A 22,506-nucleotide genomic window follows, 5' to 3' on the forward strand; every position below is an offset into this window, starting at 1 on the left:
GGCAGCAGTGAGGAGAGGCAGCAGTGAGGAGAGGCAGCAGTGAGGGGAGGCAGCAGTGAGGGGAGGCAGCAGTGAGGGGAGGCAGCAGTGAGGGGAAGGTCAGGGGTGTAAGGAGACACGGGGACCATTATGACCTCACCCCTCACCCACATGTCTCTCTCTCTCTCTCTCTCTCTCTCTCTCTCTCTCTCTCTGTCCGTCTGCCTGTGTGTGTTTCTCCAGACAGCTGTGGTGATCCGTGACACACACACACACACACACACACACACACACACACACACACACCTACAAGACATATCCTAAGTAAAAATTCTGCCTAGGCTACACTACCCACAACCCTTCCACACCACACTTATACTCCAGCTACGCCACCTTCACCCTAATGATGTCCCAGCCACACCCTCCTAATGTTGTCCGAGCCACACCCTACTAATACTTTCTGTCCCATCCCTCCTAGCGCTGTCCCAGCCACACCCTCCTAATGTTGTCCCCAACCACACCCTACTAATACTTTCTGTCCCACCCCCTAGCGTTGTCCCAGCCACACCCTCCTAATGTTGTCCAACCACACCCTACTAATACTTTCTGTCCCACCCCTCTGCTTGTCCCAGCCACACCTCCTAATGTTGTCCCAACCACACCCTACATTACTAATACTTTCTGTCCCACCCTCCTAGGTTGTCCCAGCCACACCCTCCTAATGTTGTCCCAACCACACCCTACTAATTCTGTCCCACCCTCCTAGGTTGTCCCAGCCACACCCTCCTAATGTTGTCCCAACCACACCCTACATTACTAATACTTTCTGTCCCACCCCTCCTAGCGTTGTCCCAGCCACACCCGACACCAGTAACGTGAGAACCCTCCCAGGCGTCTGTGTTCTGTCAACAAAACACAAATGCCCAACTGTGTAGGTCACGCCTATTATCTCACAACATACCCCCACACACCAGAAGTTCACAATATACCCCCACACTATCTCACAATATACCCCCACACTATCTCACAATATACCCCCACACACCAGAAGTTCACAATATACCCCCACACTATCTCACAATACCATCCCAAGCTTACAATACACCCCTATTTGAGTATGAAGCCAATTTATTCAATAACTAACACAAGGTAAGCTAAGCGCACCAACCCCTCACTTCAAGATATAATAACAAAATTTTGCTTAGTGAGCAAGATCAATTTTGTGTATATCAAGACGCGATGAGTCAACGCTCCATACCAACTGTCACGTTAACCCTAGAAAGATGACAGACAGACCCAGATAGATAGATATTATTCAATTAAATCGTCATACAAGTTTACATTTATTCAGTATGTGTATAGACAGTGTAAACATTAAGTGGATTCGACCAAGGATATGCCAAAAGAAGTTACCATAAGCTTCTTTCCCTTGAGATTTTCAATGACATAAGTACTGCAAGGTACTGTATATGAACAAGGGTGGTGGCGTGAGAGAGGGTGAGAAGTATCAAGGAGTTCCTCAATTGCTCCCTGAGTCCGAGGTATAAGAGTTGTTTTAAGTGAAATTAGAAGTCTTGAGGTGGTTAACAGGTTGTGAGGGACATAAGACCAGACATGATTTCGTCTCTTTAAGGCTGTTGAGCTAAATGTAAAACAACCTGATAAATGACAATGCCGACGTAAATGCGGAGTCGACGAATACAGTAATTGTTTCCTTGGATATTATATTGATGAGGGCTAACGATTTTCTTTCCATGCGCGTGTGTACAGTATGTGTGCGTGTGTAACCATTATATACCCTAAGTACTTTTAGTCACGACCAGCTAGCAAACAGACAGTGGGAGAAGACGGTAAACTAATTCTGGAGTTCAGCAGACCAATAGTGAGATGAACCTCTGTCTGTGTGTGGCAGTGAGGGGAGTTGCCCCACTGCCCCAAACTAGTACATGTGACCTGAGTGTGGAGAGGGAGGGAGGGATAAGGCTGGGGGACGAGGGATGAGGAGGGAGGAGCGAGGCCGAGGAGGGGGGACAAAGGAGAGGGGTGGGGGTGGGTGGGGGCAAGGCTAGGGAGGAATGGGGAGATAGTGGGGGGTGGAGGGGAGGACACTAACTACGGCCCCTTCCGGTGGGTGTGTGGAGTTCGCTGATAACTGCACTACAACTAACCTCTGCTGTTGTCCTGTTCCACTACTACCTCCTGTTACTGTCCTCTTCAAAAACTACTTTCTACTATTGCTCTCCCTTCTTCACCTTCTGCTACTATCCTCTTCAACTACTACCCTCGCCAATGTCCCCTTCAGAAATTAATCCCAGCTACTTTAAGAATTGTAAGACCCTACTGCTGCATTAACTCATCCTCACAACATTTACAAATAAAGTATTGGTGAAAATTTTAATTCACCTTGCTTAACCAGCTTAACCAATCGGCAATAAATGTTCCTTTCCTAGCCTGGTAAGCTGTAAGACGAGACAGTATGTAAACAATGAACATCTGGTTAGTCCCATCTGGAGGAGTTATGACATCAACACCACGTATGTTCTGTAAATAACTGTTACGGGCATGATCGCTTCACACGACCCCAATACGATAATTAACAAATATTGCCACTGGACTGGTATATAATTACGTAGATACTAAGATGAAATCATTATGTTATATATACAGACCATTATCTTACAGACAAGTATCAGCGTTGCTACAATATGGTGGGTAGGGGTTGCACTGATAGTTGTATTTGTAACTTAGAATTTAATTGTACACATTCATCCTGGGTTTATTTGCCAGAAAAAAATAAAAATCGAGGACAAAAAAAAATACAAGAAACTGGAAGTGGTGGAGGTAATTGTACTCACCTGACCCAGGTCGATGGTGAGGTTGACCTCATTGTACTTCATGCCGCGGGAAAGTGGTGGGCTCTGCCACCACCGTTCAGATCCATCGATGGCAAATTGCACAGGGTGGGACTTGTCCAGCAGGTTGGGGTCACACCGATCACACCACTGTAACAATACACAAACACTAATTCACACCACTTAATTTTAACTATAACAGTATTTATAATAATCTCTATTGGTCAGCAAAATAATTATACCTACTTTGTTATTTACCTAATTACCTAAAGGCCACCCACTAGAGGTGGCCATGCCGAGGGAAGGAGGCCAGTGGCAGAAGTGGTGCTACAAGAGAAGCGAGGCACTTATAAAACGCATCGAGAAAACAAAGTTTTAAAAATTATGAAGTTGTCTGTGATAAAACGTTAGCCTTAGAACGCTCACTACAATAACAATTATGAATCTAAATGTTACGACCGACCCGTTGCGACACATCCATCATGATGCCTTGTGAAAAATCAAAGGTCTACCGAAGACCGTATTGGATCATATGAAGATCCTCCCCCCCAAACCTACTTGGGGGGGAGGATCTTCATACGATCTAGCCTGGATGGGAGGATCTGACCTGACCAATGACCAAACCTGACCTTACCTGACCTGACGTCACTATGACCACCTAACCTAACCTAACCTACACCAATATTTAGTGGAACAAGAAAGTAATCTGAATAATGTTTTATTATTTAATCCTTATGTTGTTTATTTATATTATATGTTGGGGGGATCTTCATATGAGCGCGACTGGGGGGGGTGGATCTTCATATGAGCGCGACTGGGGGGGGAGGATCTTCAGTTGGATACTTTGGGGGGGAAGATCTTCATATGATCCACAGTTATTTTGTGACTGACGTGGGAGTGATGACAGAGAAATACGAACGTAACGAAGATAGGTTGCAAGAGTACGGACCTAGAGAGTGAGATAAGATCGTACGCAGGAAGGCACGGACACAGGGGTGTGAGGCTGCACGAATATAAGAACATAAGAACATAAGAATGGAGGAAACTGCAGCGGGCCTATTGGCCCATACTGGGCAGTCCCGTTTACACCCAACCCCTATTGCTCATATGAGCATCCAACCTATGTTTGAAGCAATTCAGCCTTGATAAAAGCGGTGGCGGGGCATAAAACTTAATCATTAACCTATATGTACAGTGTACACATTATGATTATCATAATGCACTCATTCACCTTGTTATAAATATGGGAAACGTTTATTTGGAAATCACCTGCAAATGTTTGATACAGCCACAAAGCCGTGTAAAAAGAACGTCTTATCAACAACCATTTCTCATTCACCCAAAATTTGGAAGATAAAGCATGTTTTGAAACGTCAAGTAAGTACAGTATCTAGGTGCCGATACTACCAAGTAAATATTGTTCACTAAGCCTTCTCTCTATTTATGTATAAGCTATCTTACTGTAATTAACGTTTACCGATTTTTCTATTTTTTGTACAGTATTCAGTAATTCATAGGCCTCTCGAATTCTTGAGTCGAGAATCTTGACTGACAGGAAGTCTTCTAGCTACGGCATCGAATCGAGTCGTCAAATAAGAAATACATGAACCTAGGGGTAGCATGAAAAAGTGTACCACTACCCAAGGCTTTGGACTTTCTTATTTAACATTCGTTATATGAATAAACTTATAGATAATGGATCCAGTGTTGAGTGCTACTTTCAAACGACAGTAGGCCGTGTCCTCTGCACCTTCGTTCACTGACAAAAAACACCATTAAGTTTTATTTTATCAAAGCGGAATCACTTCGTACCTACTAAAAACGGTATCCCCAGTAAATTCGAAATTATTTCCTTCTAATTCTAACACCAGGTTTATAAACAACATATATAATCAAAGAACACATGGTTTATAAACAAAATCCCTCAAACTGCTGGTTTGGCAGCGTGTGTGGATGTGGGGTGATCGGAGCGAGTGTCTCAGTGACCATTCCTTGCTGAAGCTATTTTACAACATACAGACAGTTTACTTGTCATACAAACACCCAAACTGTGGCCCTCAAATGCAATTATCTTATTTAACAAATAGGCTGTACAGTATAATATATCCTGTGTGTTATGTTTGCCCAAATCCAATATAAATTGTACTGATAAGCTTTTTTTCGCTCCTAAGTATTATGCATTAAACCTCCTAAACCGGACACAAACTAAATCAAAATGGAATATACAGCAGCCACAATAAATGAGAACTAACCTGTCCTCCATGGATGAAGTCTGATGAAGCATCAACTCTGTCAGCTTTAGCACCCACCAACTTGCAGTAAAGCTCCGGCTCTGCAACATCTTCACCACAAGTCGCAGAAGATGTTATAAATCTATTTTCTGCTAAATTAAAATACGGCGGCGTTAAAACTTGGGCAGTAGCGCCCGCCAATAGCGCTACCAAGTAGAGGGCCCGCGCTCGACCCCCGTCCTGTGTCATGGTTACTCTCTCACTAACTGGCTGCCTGCGGCCTGTTGACCCATCGATGCCCAACACAACCCGTTTTCTGAGGACGCGTTTGAAGATTTATCCTGTTTCTGCTAATATGATGTAAATTTTATTTTAATAAAAACTCTATTATGTAAGGGCGGATCCAGGGGACGTCCGGACCACCAGCCCCTCCCCCCTTCACCAGAAAATTCCAATACCTTTTCTTTAACGTAGTATTGTATTCAGGCATTTTTCTAAAAAGTATTTACTATTGACTTCAGAATATATATATATATATATATATATATATATATATATATATATATATATATATATATATATATATATATATATATATATATATATATATATATATATATATATATATATATATATATATATATATATATACAGTATATATAGTGTATACTCTAACATTTGTGTGTTTAGAGTCCCAGAGTTTGATCTGATGTCAATGGCAATAAAATGTTAAATGGATAAGTTCAGTATTATATCTTCTTCAGTTCAAACCTCATAAAAATTCGAATTCAGTTACCTGTATATAAAATCATCTCAAATATAGTGTCCATAAATGATTACCCTGATTAAGGCATGGTCTATCACGGTTTTTAGGCTAATAATTTATGGACACCCTGTATATGTGTAGTGCAGTAGACTTACTGTTGGTGCATCACTAAGAAATTAAAATCATACCTCTTGACCAGGCCTTGCAATCTGCTCTAAATCACCAACGGCATTGTTGCTCAGTAACTTCCATCCTCCACTAAATTTTTTTTAAATGTTTATTATTGGTTTATAATCATTGTATAAAGTGCACCAAAAGAATATTTAAATACTGTACAGTATATGTTTTGTAGCATTTTACAACAATTTAGGGAAGACTTTTTCATGGGAATTATTTCAGCTTTTATAATGGGAGTCTGTAAAAATGCAATTCAATTTACTTTAAATTAATCTATGAAGGTTTCTTCAAGAAAATAACCTTTTTCTTAAATCAGGCAGTGCCTGTACCGTATATGCATTCCATTATTTTTCTAAATTTACATCAAACAGTATAGTACTGCATAGTCTTCATACTACCATTCCTCAGGTCTTTGTCTCCCATCAATTTGTGGAGGTACTGTTTCCATCTACCAAACAGTTCTTCCTTAAGACCAATATGCCTTCTTTTTATATTTCTGTATATCGAGGTTCTTCACAAACATTTCTCCCCATTATTTGTTCATCTCCATCTAATAACAATCTGCTTTTTATGATACTTTTATACAAATTTCTATACAATTTGTGCAATACTGTATATACTTTTCATTGTATTATTTAGTCTGTATTAATACAAATAAGTACACGGCACTTTCCCAAGGCTTACAATTCCTTTCTCAAAGGTTAAATGTGAATACTATAATGAGATCATTTGTTTTTATGAGATGGTTTCATAAACAATGCTCCTAAAATCTAGAACTTGTACAAGATCGTAACCAGTTATAAAAATATTACTACAGTACACAAGAATTTGCTTTAATTATTTGTTCACAAAAAGGACATAAATCAGTTATATCATAAAAATATAATTATACAGTATTGAAAAACAGACAACCTATTTATTTACAAAAAAATGAATTAAGTATATTAACTTTAACAAAGGCATTTACTGAAGTACCAGTACTCCAGTAAATAAATTTTTGCCTTAAAATATCCAATTGTTTTAACATTATATTTACCATAAATCAATACACAATATACAGTACATGTAATTTGTGGTGACACTTAAAACTACAGTACAGCACACAGCCCCCCAGTTAATATACATGGACCAAGTAAATTGGTTCAGAAACTTCATATTAATACAAATATACATACAGTACCATCATTTTAACACATCTAAATAAATACATATACAGCAATCCTCTGAACAATTTCAAGGATAAACACCAACTGGTCAAGTTAGATTGATTCACTATGGGTAAAAATGGGTGTTTTCTAAGAGATTATGAAGGACAGGAAATTTTTTTGACAACCTTCCTCAAATAACTTAATTAAACATAAGGCTTTTAACTTTTAACTATACTGTGCAATAAATCAATTCCTATACTGTATTGTACTTCACATGAACACTAAAACCTTGAATAGCAATTCCTTGAAAATGTTATTACCTTGTACTGTAACATTCCTTTTAAAATGTAATTATATTTTGTACTGCACAGCAAAATTCCTATATTACAGTTAGTTTGGCACAGCAGTTCAGCACAGTTCAGGTAGTTATACCGAACACATAATTGAGAATAGCCCTCAACTCTGACCACCCTGCATCAGAGAAGAAACAGGCATTTTGAGAGACCAGTTGAAACAAGTTTTAGAGACCAAGAAAAAAAAAGAGGAATGAAGACTTAAGTAAATAGGGATTGAAACTAGCATCAGCTCATTCAACCTGGATGGGTAAGCATATGAGGTGTACCAGACAAGAATAAGACAGGCAACATAACAGCTTGAGATGTGTTATTACAGTACCTGTACTGTATACAGTACTACGTATAGTGCAACATTGTAATCTACAAACTTTCTACTAGAACTGGCTGCACCATTGCAATAAAAGTAGTTAGTCAAATGTAAAAACATTCAACATAAGCAATTATACACATGGCCAAATATTTCTACCCAATTTAGTGATCTTGGGTTAATAGTCTAAGTAGTGATAGAAACATTTCATGGAAGATTCAAACTGACAGGTAGGCAAAATAGTTAAAGCTCAAGACCCAGAGAGAGATGAGAAACATATTCAAGACTTCAAGCATCGAAGCTCACACAATCCTCATCTGCAAATAAAATTTATGGCCAGAGAAAAAGAATACAAAGTAATTCAAGAAGGGATGGGTAAGAGAATGGTGAAAACAGCCAGTGCAATGCACCTTTTGTTTGTGTTGTATATAACTTACCAGTTCTGGCATCTTCTGTTAAATATGTTCAGCTAAAATACTGCATAGTATGGTATATAAACTTTCTTTTTTTTTATTTATCATTCATTCAGCTTTGTTTTTCCTATAATACAGGGTGGCTAGACTGGTGCTGATCTCTTGATTCTTAGACTGGTTCATCTCAGCAAGAACACACCTGATCATGTACTAAATTATTGAAGGGTGCACAAAGACTAAGTGTATGAGGAACTCGATCCTCTACTCCAGTTTGGAATCAAATCTGTGACCACCTGCATTGAGGGCGTACGCTTTACAAAGTGAGATATGAAGCCAACTGTATATAAGATGTTTGTATTTTTTTAATTCAATAGCGGCTTATAAACTACTAAGAACTATGGCAAACAAAATATATACAAACCATATACCGGTACTTTACGGTATATTTATACACTTTTTTCATATATCTCTAAATCACCATCAGTAGCCTATTAAAAAATGTAATCTGTACAGTATATATATATACTGTACTGTATATATATATATATATATATATATATATATATATATATATATATATATATATATATATATATATATATATATATATATATATATATATATATATATATATATATATATATATTATATATATATATATATATATATATATATATATATATATATATATATATATATATATATATATATATATATATATATATATATATATATATATATATATATATATATATATATATATATATATATATATATATATATATATATATATATATATATATATATATATATATATATATATATATATATATATATATATATATACTCTTTATTAAAAGAAATACAATGCTAAATTTGCTCAATTTACTGTTTCAACTAATGCGAGGGGTAGTTCCCTTTCTGACAATAAGGACTAACAGATAAGGATAACAATATTTGCTCAGTCCATACCACAGTAAAAGAACACATCACTTAAGAAGGCATTTCAATAATAAGCTATTTGTTGAAGTATCAGGATAGGGGAAAAGTAGCCAGTGGGTGTGGCTATGTCCCTTTCCCACTGGGGAAGATCTTTTTTGATGCATTCTACAGGTATCAAAGGGCCAAAATTAAATTTTCTGATTTTAACTGATGCACCAATTACAATATTAGGCCTCCAGAGAATTTCATCCACTCACTTGCTATCATACAGCAACAATCATGGTCAAATATGCTATGTAACAAATTTTAATCAAGCACATGTCAAAGATCAATTTTAATCTGTAAATACATGGCAATTACTTTCAACCTTAAGATTATTAACTTAAAGACGAATAAAAATACAATATTAAACATTTGTCTTCACACTGTATTTCTATGAAAATTAATACTGTACGTACTGTACTGTGAACCTATCTTCATGACACTGAATATTTTGTAATTGTTCATTTCATAATTTATCACAAATAACCACTAATACCTTTTATCTAAAAGTATTGCATTGAAAACTTCATATACTGTATTGTATACAGTAGTATTCATTTGTGCATTGGTGCCTCAGAGAAAATGTTGTCTATCACAGCTTCATTATTCTCATGAAAAGCTACATACCGGTATATCAAGTCAAACACACCATTAACCTTTCCTCCTATCTTAGTTTTCGTTTTCAATATCTATACTTCAGTTTCAATGAGTTGTCATGAACGAGTTGTGAATTTTTAACCAAAATTGTTTAATCCAAAGCTGAACTAATGTCTTATGTCACATGCAAAAAAAAAGATATAATTTTACTTAAAAACCTCAATAGATTATTTGTAATATTGGTCTGATATAAATGAGACACTACCATAAAACCCCATTTTATAATGAGCATGGAATGGGTGACTCCAGCACTACATTATCAAGTTTGTAGATTTAACTCCAGGGCTCCCAGGAATCATCTCGTGTGTGTCTGGTACAGTATACAGATCACACAGTACAGTACAGGTACTGTAAACTCCCAAAATCCTGTAACACCAGAAAACCAGAGAGGATTTCTCCTGGTCTAACTGAAGTCTTTATAAGTAAGGGATAGCACTGATGAACAAATTCTCAAAGGAAAAAACAGCGAGTCTACACCTCCCCACCATTACCCATGCTTCCCACACAGGTTGTGACTAATTTAATATTTGTTTAGTTATCCTTCTGTTCCCTGCTCTGTTAGAGAATCTAACAGTGCTGACTGTTGAGTAAAGTTTCAAATTCCAAATATGTAGTGTTATTCTTTGTCTTAATGTTTCAAGTCCTTATTATAAGGTTTGTTTGGGGAAGGGAAGTGCTTGGGCAGTCACTTGACTCCCTTCAGCCACTGATGGCAGAGGTAAGCTTCGTTTCCAATTTTATGATTTTCCTTACTGTATTTTGTCATGGTAATTTATAAAGGAAAACTTTGTTCTGTTTTGAGTGGTTCCATTATACTGTTTGACATTTTGGAGTTTTATTTTATTATTTTTGGTGTGTTCCTTTACCAGGACTCTACCTAAGTTAAGGGCTGTACTGTACTTTAGGAGGCGTCCTTTCCACCCAGCCTGATCACCAACCACCTTGTTCAGCCAATCCGGTCAAGCCACACTATTCCTCCGCTCCAACTCCCAGTTTCAGTGAACCGATTCTACAACTCATCCCCAGTCTACCTGACGCCATATTAGTTACTATGCACTGGAGCTCAATTCTATGGCAGTGATGGAGTTCTAAGCTCTAGTGGAGAACCCAGACCAGAGAGGGTTTCATCTAATAAGTGTTTTTCAATAATGGTAGACTGTGGGACCTAACTGGTGAATTTGGTTATGGGGAATGGATCAGAGCTAATTTCTTATGGAGAGTTATTATCTACAGTATTGGTATAAAGTGTATTTTTTTTTTTTTTTTAAGTGATTGACACAGGCTATAAAAGAGAGCCCCAGCTGCCTGGCCCATGTGTATTATAAAATGGGATTTCAGGATTAATCCCTCACTCACAAGTTTAACAGTGGATAAAACAACCTATGTGTACTCAAGCCAGATGTTGCAGATGCAAGACTGTTTGCCTGCCAGTTAGCTACCAAATGGGTCATAAAGCTAAAGTAAAAACTTCTGAAACTTGAAAAATATATACATAAAATAACCAATCTACTTCTCATATAATGTTCTAAAATCTAAACAAACAAAACATGCAGCTGTAATACATGGAGCCATGTGAGATACAGTATGTCTGAAGAACTAACAAATAACTGGTGAAAATAGGTGTAATGTCTTGGGTCCCCCCTTTATAGTCTGTTTGGGTTGTGGATTGCATGTCCAATGGTGCGGCAGTTTAAATTTAAGGCTCTTGTCTTTTGGCAGTTTGTTTTCAGTGCTACCTCCTATTTATAGGGGGGGGCGGGCTGAGATTAAAGGAGGAGGCCTATCACAATTATTTTAGATTCACTGAATTACTGGAGTCTAGCTCAGAAGCACAAGAGAAGAGCTCCCAGGAAATTCCCGAGGTAAATCCACAGGCGACCTTATAAAGAACACAAGTTATGCATTTCACTAAGTCACTTATGAAAATCTGCCATATGGAAAGCAAAATACAATTAAAGCATTACAAATTCTAATCCTTCTATGCATATTTTCAAAATTTTCATTAATTTTGTTATTTCACTAATTACAAAGTCTAATTAACAAGTTTTTAGATTGGGAACATTTTACAAGCTAGCTGTATTCACAAGGAAAAATTCATGTCAAAAACTAAAATTTAGTTAAACATATTATATTTAATTTAATAATTAATTTAATACTTAGTTAACGCTAAAAGGGAACATGGCAGACTTGTACACAAGTATGGAATAGATGTGATACATAATTGTAATATCCATGTACTGTACAGTACTCTCCATTCTGTCCTTCGCACAATGTTCGCTCCTTAGGCATGAAAAGTCCACAGTATACTCACGTGCTCATTTTCTTTATGGCACATAAAAGCAATGCAAAATTTTCAAAATTTTGTGTTATCGTACTTTGAGAGAAATGCAGAATAAAATGTAGTACTGTACTGGATTTATTCTGAAACATATAGCATCACCAACTTGCAGCATATCTCTTTAGTATGAGTGAATGCTATAACTCAATGTGTTTAACTGCCTTTTCTTTTTCTAAGGGGAAGGCCCAGAAAGATGAAGGAAAGCCCTTAGCATCTCTTTCTCTCTTTGCAAAAGCTGAGAATGAGGAGACACAGTTGGCAATAAAATGATTGGAGCGACCAAGGATAGCCAAATCTACATGAGGCTCAGATGGTTCACGGCGATGTACAGCCACCTGAAAAGTAGTTGCTGGTCAAGTTTACAGTAAAATCAAATACAGTATGTACTCTTACAACAAATGCTTATCTAAACATGGACAAAGAATAAATTCAATATCCTGCCAATAGTATTCTTTCTTCCATAATTTACATTCTTATCTATCCATATCCTACCCAATTCACCTTGCCAGTAAAGAGGTTCATTTTAAACCTACACCTAATCTGATATCAACAAACCTCCTTAGGTTCTTGTTATTTCCCAATTCACTGAACCAAATGTATTTAGAAAATAATTTACTGTACAGTATATGGAAAGCAAAGTATAACCAAGACAAGAGTGATATATTTCCTTCATTAATATTTAATTTTTCCTTGCAAAATATCTGTTCACACTCACTTTCATCTTTTTTAAAGCTTGGGTGAGCCTGCCAATCATAAAGTCGTTATCTGAGGCAACAAAAATGCTTTTTGCCCCAGTAGATTTGATGACACGCTTTAACTTCTTTATTATGTTTGTTTCTGAAGGAAGACAAAGCTCTGTCGAAGCCACACCATGTTCATTACGGTAACCCAGACACTGAGGCGCAGCAAATAGATTTGGACTGTGCTGAACATGCTCACAAGCTCTCACCTGAAACACAAAAAAGTAATTGTATTGCAGGGTATTGTACTGTACATAAATAAAATAATATTTTATCTATTTCTCTTTCCAGCTTTTTTTGTACTTAATGCAGGAGGGCCAAATGCAAAATCAAATACACAAGCACATTTTTCCCTTCATTGACTGTTACTGCTATAACAGATGTGCTGTGCGAGGATACCCACCCTTCACGATAAGGAACTAAATCTAATTCACTCCTGTTGCTTCGCACAAGACAATATCATTAGCACATACTTTTCCAAAAAATAATTTAATGCCATGCTCTCTGCTCATTCACACTCTGCTGCTTCCTGGAACTCCATCCTCCCCCACATCCAGTGCATCCTTAACCCTAACCTTACATCTTTTTCTTGCTCTTACCCTCTCCTCCTGCAATCCACCTGACCTAATATATAAGTACTGTACAGTAGAATCCCAGTTATCCAGTCAACAGGCATGAAAATGAAATAATAATAATAAAAGATCCTCCAAAATCAGCTTGAATCGTAGGTTTGAATACCGCATGCAACGGGGATGAGCTGCCATATGAAATCGGCACATCAATCAATCAGTCAAGAGAACCGTCCTCATATCTAAATGTTCTCGGGTTGTTTTTATCCATCCTCTAAGGTTTTGTATCTCTCTGGGGACCCAGTTTTTAATTTAATTCATCCATCATAGTCTCTGCCTACCCCTGGCCCTCCTATCCTAAGCTTTGCCCATTAATATTTCTATTACCGGTATCCCCTCATTCCTTCTCGATACCCAGCATATCATAAAATACAATAGCACTTATTTTATGTACAAAAAATAGGTCTTCCCACACTGAAACCATCCTCTGGGCGAAGCGACACAGCTCAGGAAGTCAAGCAGCCGACTCACAGACATGTGGCTACCGCACCGATTGTGTGTACTGTATGCTGTGATGTCACATCGGGAGGGAGAGCAGCCAAGCAGTTTTAGCCCAGTAACCCACCACTTCCACACACATTCACTTTCCACATATACACATCGATGCTCTTCGTTTTTCTTATTTTATAGTTTTATATTTTCTTTATTTCTAAGCCACACTGGAATATTGTAATGATTTTTCCACAACTTTTATAGTTTCATTATAAGTAGCAATATATGTGGCAGCTGAGCTGGCAACTTGGCGATGTGGTTATAGCCCACAGCTTCCACACATGTTCAGTCCCCACACACAACTACTCTACATTTTTCTTATTTTATTGTTTTTATTATATCTTATTTATTTCTAAGCTACATCGTTTATATAAAATATGTGTTAAAGAAGTCTGCATTTCTGTGACATGAATTTGCAAGGTCAGCCTGTAGCACTGTACTGTACAATGTAAGATTTATTGAGGGATCCTAAGAGTGAGTTTCAACTAACAGGAAAAACTCTTTCTCTGACACCTCTCAATCCCGTAGGAGCCGAATAACTAGAATTCTACTGTACCCCATTTAGAGCACCTTTGAGAAGCACATTTTCACTTTAAAGTGCTTTTTACTTTAGGTACTTCTCTCTTCTAGAACAGTAGCAAATTTCATTTAGCATGGTTTAGAAGTAGAGAAGTTTGAGTCCCCAAATGTACTGTGAATGCTCTCAGTCAATTTACCTCTTGGTCGTCAGGTGGGAATATTGTTCCATGCCATGAAGAGTACACCAATTCTGTTTCTAAGATAACAAAAAGTGACCAGAGGCCTTAGTGCATAAAGGCATGTGAAAGAAAATGTATATTTAGTCTCTGCTCAGTAGCCATTACCATGCAAAGGCAGATTATTTGCTTGAAAGGTAGTGGAATAACAGAGCTTCTGGATGGCTCACTTCCCTAAATAAATTATATGGTACCCCCTTCCCCAATTCCATAGTTGTTGAGGTGTGGTTTGTATTTTGAGGTGTGGTTTGTATTTTTCAAGTTATGTTGCCAAAATTCTGACTCTAGTATTTTTCAGGTCCTGGAACCGTACTGTGGATGAGTTTGTGCACCCCCCAAAGCAAGGAAAGGATTCAAATGGAAGAGCTGGAACAGGTGAGTGACCAAGAAATGTGAGGCAACAGTAGAAATATAAACATTAATATAGTACCAGTAAAAAATTTGCTTTTACATCTTCATATTTTATTTAAAGTATAGTTCTAACTGCTGACTGGGACTAACTGTGACCCATTTAAAGTTTCCGTGTCTTTTTCTTAATTTCAACATACCCTGTAATTGTAGTTGGTTTATGCATCTTTAATTTTGTGTAGGTTCAGGAAAAATCAAGCATGCTTCATTTGAATGTAAACACGTACCCAGTCTATTCCATTCCGCAGATGTATACCAATAAATGGCCCCCTCGGTAATGTGGCAATAAACTGTTGTGCCTTTTCTACTATGCTGTCACTCCAGATAAGATATTTGTGTAAGTGTCGATTACTTTCTTGAACTGGAAAAGTGGCTGGAGCTCCAGTGAAAGCTAAAACTGAAAAAAAGACAAAACAAGGGATAAAACATACAGTATTCTAATACTAAGACAATAAAGCTTTTAAACTTGCTTCTATGTGGGTACTGTACTGTACCAGCTCATACAGTATCGTACTCTAAGGACACACTATTGTGGAGATGTTTTCTTTCCTACACAAAATTTTATGGAGACATAACCCCATAAAATTAGAATTTGACTGTACATCTTTTCCATCATAGTTTATTAAATTCCAGGAAAATTGTTGGAGGCTTTGATTTTACTAACTTAATATTACAAACAAGCAAACAGAAACATCAAGTATTATACAGTACAGTATAGTCTGGATTTACGCGGTTTTTGTTTACGCGGTAAATTTCATCATTTACGCAGCGAGTGGCTGGAGAGGTCCAGACCGCCGCGCCATTTTTTACTCGCGCAGTCCATTCTTGACCGTACGCGGGAAGAAGCGCGGTGAGTGGTGCGCATTAGGTCGCTCTTACGTTATCGCTGACGTCATATGACGTATCAGACTGTGATTGGGCCACGCATCCTTACCACCCACACATTCCCTCCGCTGCTAGCTGTGATTGGTCTAATGTAACATGACGTGCCCTGCCACCAGAGGGCAGAAGTCGCTGACCTAGCCGGGCCTGTCTCATTGTTCTCAGTCCGCGTATACAGTTCTCTCTTGTGCCCGCTATTCCCTCACAATGGCTTCCACTGGACCCCCACCACCCGAGAAAAATCTTGAATTACCTGGACCAAGCCATGATAATGTGATGGAAATCATCGAGTTGGGGGAGAAAATTAAGCTCGTCCTTGACAACGACCCAGACAAGCATCGGTATGAAGTGTCTAATAACCTTCTGTAGAAAGTTATGGAGCCGTATATCCAAATCTATCTCGACAACATCAATGCTAGTCGTCAACGTAGTATTGAGGACTTCCTCCCCCACAACCCACCACAACCACAGCCAGCCCAAGTCAGTGATAGTGAGTGAGGATATCGACTTTAAGGGGTTTGTCTGGGAGGCCCTGCAAACCTCTGCGAGTAGTGAAAGTGATTCACCGGAGGGCAACTAATCTGCCCTCTGCCTCGGAACCAGCCGCCATCCACGTATGCCGACCCAGCTTTTCTACTAACGTAAGTGTTAAAAAACTAATATTATTGATATTTCTCTTAATTATTAATTGTGTGTGCATACCATCATAAAATTAAGATGTTATTTTTACTACAACGTACGTATTGTGTCGGAAAAAGTGGAGTTTGGGGGTCGGCCCAGTCTCTATTTCAATTAATCCCATATGTTCTGTTATTTCGCTTACGCGTTTCTCGTTTTACGCGGACCTCCACGGGTTCAATTGACAGCGTAAATGCAGACTATACTGTACATGTACACATCTGTCCAGGCCAGGGGAAATAGGGATTGGTAACTCTGTACAATCTTCCCTATAAAGTGGAGCCACTAACACAATGCCCATAATCTGCAATAGCAAGAATGCTCTCGCTTCTATTATTTTCAAATTTTATTTTATTTGAAACCTAAAAGCTGATCTCTAAGATACAGAACTTACAGGACAGGTATACAATTCCTTCAAATTAAATCTTATTATACAATAAATGGAACTACTGTACACTAATGCACCGTTAATGAAATATCAACTTGCTAACATGTGAAATATGTAGTGTTCAAATGGTAGCCACGAAAGGCATGTGCCGAGGTGATGAGAATCAAAACTACAGTAGTGATAACTTTTATAGAAAAATATGTTTTTCTTCTTATTCCGTATTATTGATGGTGTATCTATTTAATAATGCAACACATTGAACATATTATCAATGTCACACTTTATAAATAATTAGCAAGTACAGTACAGTTCTGTATAAGCATGTCAGTATCTTTCAATCTACCAATACATACAGTATGTATATGGGATGGAACAGATGTGATCTAACTCACAATTTCTTTTATCCAATTATCATCACCAATCAGGTGGTGAGGTGGTGATAACTGATGTCCAGTTTGAGCTTACATTATTATTCATACATATATCCTCTGCCTTCCAAACATCGTTCTTATTCATAAAAGCTTCAAGACATGTAAAAAATATTTAACATACTGTATTCATATTCTGCCACAACTAGTTGATCTATGCCACATAATGCCAGGCTCACTTTGCTAACACTCTGGGTACATATGGCCAATAAGCCATGTTTCAATTACTTGTCTTGTCAGAAGTTTTGCTCTTAAGTATAAATTCTAAAAACACTTTGACCTATAGTGGGTGCCAAAATGATTCCTTATAATTCAAGCAAAAAAAATAAAATCTCTACAGTAACGTATAGTCTTTGTAACTTACAAAAGTTTTTTAATAAGCTCACACAACTAATTCCTTTATACGCTGCTAATTAAAAAAAATTATAACCTGCAATCAAACAAAATGATTAGTAGAGCAACAACAGTTTCCTATACTGTACTGTACATACCAGGCCATTTTTCTGCAAGATAATGCTTATTCCATTGTTCAGCCATGTTCTGGTAATGCACATCATAACTGAGACCACGGTAGAACTCAGAACCAACAAAATCTATGTTGAATGTGTCCCAGAAAGGACCAAATGGATTGCCCTCTTTAGGATTGCAACCGTCAGAGTTGTGACGAGGCACATAACAGAAAGCTGTAAAGACAAGGCATTGATAAACACATATTTCTAATAACAAATACACACAGACAAAGCATGGACAAGCATTTTACCAATACTAATAAAGATAATGAAAATACCGACAGAATCTGGTTCTTGTTTCACAATTGCAGACTTTCAGAGACAAGTAATGGATATGTACTTTTATGATAACTTGTTTTACTATGCATATACAGTACAGTACTGTACTGTATACTGAATTCTGGGATTTGTTGGTGAGTTCTTGAGTTTTAATAGCCCTAACTCAAATGACTCACTAACCATTAAGGGCAACCACATCACTGAATGCCTCATTAAATTCTTCATGTAAATAGGCAAAGACTGTAAGCATTTCTACTGTAGCTTCATTACTTGGAAGAATTATGTTTCTTGATGCTGGCATATTGTACTCCATGGAACAGTAGACACCGTCATGAGGCATACAATGTGCCTCATGACAAAATATCTCTCTTATTTCAAAATTCTGTTTACTAAATGCTGCATCATCAAATTACATACTGTATACCGGTAACTGTTAAAAAAATCTCTTAAAACTTACAAATTAAAATTGCACTAATCTAAAACAATCCTATCATAGTACTATATATTATGTGACAGTATTAAAGCAGTGATGATTACAAAACTAAAACTAATACAAAACACAAACCAATTCTCTTCTCTGGCGGCCAGATTGTTTGGGCAAGCTGATCCATGAACTGCTGCATAGTCATGACACGATGATACTTAGCAAGTGGTTCCACTTTGAAATATGTGTCAAATGGGATCTGCACCTGTCAAGGGTAAGTTGGTGATAAAATCTACATTCAAGAGAGGATGACAATATATTACAGTATGGGACTGTACAGTTTACCTAAACCAGTAAAGTACTGTATTGCTTTAACCAACTAGATCTAACTGGTTTATCAGAGTTAATTATCATACTTATATATTGTAAGTTAATTTACGTAAACTTATATACAGTACAATATGTTGTTTATGTATGGGTGTTTAGTATGTGCCAAATACAGTAGCTTTTAAATATTGTACAGTACATCTATAGTAACTTCTCAAAATATAAAGTAAAAAATATGCACAATACTTCTTCCTCAGGCACTACATACTGATCTTGTTACTCCTGGTTTGTACTCAACCCATGGTGGAAGCACAAGGGTGCGATTCAGACCTTTGGCAAATCCCAGTGCACCCAAAAAGTGGTCAGCTTGATTTCCAAATCGTCCTGTAACAAAATCCAGATTTAGCTTACCAGTAAATCACATTTGAAACTTAGAAGGGTCTGTCTTCTTTAACTCACTTAATTTTATATCAGTTACATTAGATCTACTTAAATACATTAAATTGAATCCTTTTGTTTATCAAGTATAAGGGAGCAATTTACAAGAGCAGTACCTGTATAGATTGTCCTTCACCCTCATGCTGGATACCCTAAAAAGGGAAAAGGATAAAGAATATGTTCCATTCCACTTTCCTCTTTACTTCCAAGTAAGAGATGATTTCACAAGGATCAACCAAAATTAGCACCTGACAGCTTAGTTGGCTATCCTTGGTCTAAGTGCCTAATGGTACTGTTTACCATCAGAATTTTATATTTTACATAGTTTCATATTGCTTAACAATATTTTATATACAATATTTACATTATTTGTTATGTATGGGATATCACTGTTGTTTTGAATGGACAGGGGTATGTTTTAACCTAAACAAGAATTAACACTGTTCTGACTTACCAACAGATTCACTTACAAACATACCTCATTCGTAACTCAGAGACTGCCTGTACATTATTTATATTAATGCTGAACTGTATAACTGTATAGTTTACATACATGCCTATCCAACTGTAAACAGTGCAGCCTCTTACCTCATCCTAAAGAAACAAGATTTACACACTTTATGAACATTAAAAAGAGGATGATAGTGACATTACACTTAATTTACTTTCTTTTCTATTGAGCTTGTATTCTATATAAAATCCTCAGTATAGCCTTATATTTTGGGCAGTGGATATTTTGCTATGAACTCACTTCTGGTGCTAGCGGTCTGCTCCACCAGTAACCAGACTGTTACTATTGCCAAGATAAAAACCTTTGATTTGGTACTAAAAGACGGAAACTCACCAAGACAAGAAATCTCATTGTGACTTCTGAGTTTCTACATTTAAGGGCACTTGGTTGGACAAAGAACAGTACCTACAAGTAGCATCACTCCAGCATCTGATAATTAAGGTAAGGTTTTGTTATGTTAGGTTTGGTCAGTAGTTCTTTTCATGTTTTTACACCACACTTTCCCACTATTTCAAAGCCCTGGCCACTTTGTGCAATCGAATTAGTTGGTAGTGGGGTGGGGTGCGACTAATTACCCAAATGTAGCCAAATATAGCCGGAATGAAGTCAAATAATGGTCCTAGATGAATAAATCGGACTGCCAATCACTTCTCGACTAGTATTTGGTGTCACAGAGTCACAAAAAATTGGAAAACTTAATTTAATCTTTGTTAATAGATCGAGTGCATGTACCTAACCTAACCTAACCTCGACTAGTATTTGGTGTCACGAAGTCAAAAAAAATTGGTAAACTTAATTTAATCTGAGTTAATAGATCAAGTGCATGTACCTAACCTAACCTAATCTAATCTAATCTAACCTAACCTAACACAACACAACTCAGATTAAATTAAGTTTACCAATTTTTTGTGACTTTATGACACCAAATAATAATCGAGAAGTGATTCACAGCCCAAATTACGCTTGTACGACCATCATTTGACTTCATTGCGGCTACATTTGGGTACATTTGGGTACATTTGGGTAATTCCTCGCTCCCTCGGTACATGCGCGCGATGTATTAACTCAGATTAAAGTAAGTTTTCCAATTTTTTGTGACTTTCTGACACCAAATACTAGTCGAGAAATGATTGGCAGTCCGATTTATTCATCTAGGACCATTATTTGACTTCATTCCGGCTATATTTTGCTACATTTGGGTACATTTGGGTAATTAGTCGGACCGAGTGGGGTGTGGGTCACTTATCCATAATGGCTCATTTTCTACAGAAATGAAGGTCAGATTCGATTAAAACACCAAGAAATACAGTATAAAAACCTATTCTTGTTAGTAGTTTCCGAAATACACCTTTCTCAAATCTTTACCAAAATTTTGCTTTTCATGCCTAAATTAAACAGCAATAGCCTCCCTTTTCAATACTTCAACTTTACCAGTTAAGATTAATTTTAGGTATACCATGGAACTTCATACAGTATTTCTATTTATATAGGGAAAAAGAGCAAAAAAGAAAAATACTTTAATCTATTATGTTTGTCGCAAATTTATATTTTCTGAGCATTTTAACTGATATGACCCCCACCCCCCACCTAATTACCAACAATATTAGTTGTTCAAAGAGGCCATGACTTTGAAGTCACATTGTCACAGCAGGTATCTCGTCAATAATTACCAGAGCTTACGTTATTAATTTTTTCGGTGTTAAGTATGTGATGGTGCTGTTTTTGGTGTTCAGATGAGGAGACTCATAAACTCTTAAGCAATTCTCAACCTTTTTACAAGCTAGGTAAGGTTAGTTAGATAAGGTTTTTAGAGGTTTGTTTAGTGTTTAAATATTTTACCCCACATTTTCCCTCTACACTTTGAACCATAACTGTTGGTAATTGGGGGGTCTTATCTCCATAACGGCTTATTTACGACGAAAATGAATATCAGATTCGTTTGAAACACCACAAAATTCACTTTTTTTGGTTGTTTCCGTGGTGTACTCTACCTATGTATAACCTTATTCATATATTAACATTAAATACAAAGCTTTAAAAATCAAATCGTAACCCCAGCCAATGAGGAACTGTAACTCTTGGCCCTAGACACCGGTGTGAGTGTGTTCCCTAACACTTCTTGTTTCCACAATTATCAAATATAACAAAGCACTTACCCATACATGGACAAAATAGAACGTAGCCATTATCATCAACGTCTACGTTAAAGCCACTGGCACACACTACTAACACAATAACAAGCTGAAACATCGCCCACTTTACAGTGTTTGTGCACTCCACACACGCCATTGTTTTGAAAAGTAGTAGTGACACCTGGCGGGGCCGCGGCGGTGTTACCCCTGCTGCCTCCCTCACCCACCACACTACCCCTGCTGCCTCCCTCACCCACCACACTACCCCTGCTGCCTCC

At 37.3% G+C, this 22,506-nt stretch overlaps 2 protein-coding genes across 5 annotated transcripts in view; both read right to left on the bottom strand.

Annotated features, from left to right (window-relative positions):
- Window positions 1-5,332, bottom strand: part of LOC121859626 (laminin subunit alpha-like) — a 91,406-nt gene extending 86,074 nt beyond the window's left edge. For all 4 annotated transcript variants that reach the window (XM_042356580.1, XM_042356573.1, XM_042356569.1 and 1 more), the window contains exons 1-2: window positions 5,084-5,332; window positions 2,835-2,981 (exon numbers count right to left, since the gene is read on the bottom strand). In XM_042356580.1, the coding sequence (XP_042212514.1) occupies window positions 2,835-2,981; window positions 5,084-5,311 (375 nt within the window). In that variant the 5' untranslated portion in view covers window positions 5,312-5,332. The remainder of the gene's footprint in view (window positions 1-2,834; window positions 2,982-5,083) is intronic.
- A 3,713-nt stretch (window positions 5,333-9,045) lies between these two features.
- On the bottom strand, window positions 9,046-22,469 carry LOC121859662 (GDP-fucose protein O-fucosyltransferase 1-like). Its single transcript, XM_042356591.1, has 7 exons — window positions 22,253-22,469; window positions 19,416-19,531; window positions 18,962-19,085; window positions 18,100-18,291; window positions 15,460-15,629; window positions 12,924-13,157; window positions 9,046-12,543 (listed from the first exon to the last, which is right to left on the bottom strand). Exons 1-7 carry the CDS (start codon window positions 22,383-22,385, stop codon window positions 12,346-12,348), a joined length of 1,167 nt encoding a protein of 388 aa, XP_042212525.1. The 5' UTR covers window positions 22,386-22,469; the 3' UTR covers window positions 9,046-12,345.
- Window positions 22,470-22,506: the final 37 nt, after the last annotated feature.

The sequence above is a fragment of the Homarus americanus genome, unplaced genomic scaffold (assembly GCF_018991925.1).
Source record: "Homarus americanus isolate GMGI-L3 unplaced genomic scaffold, GMGI_Hamer_2.0 scaffold2224, whole genome shotgun sequence".
Taxonomy (NCBI): Eukaryota; Metazoa; Arthropoda; class Malacostraca; order Decapoda; family Nephropidae; genus Homarus; species Homarus americanus.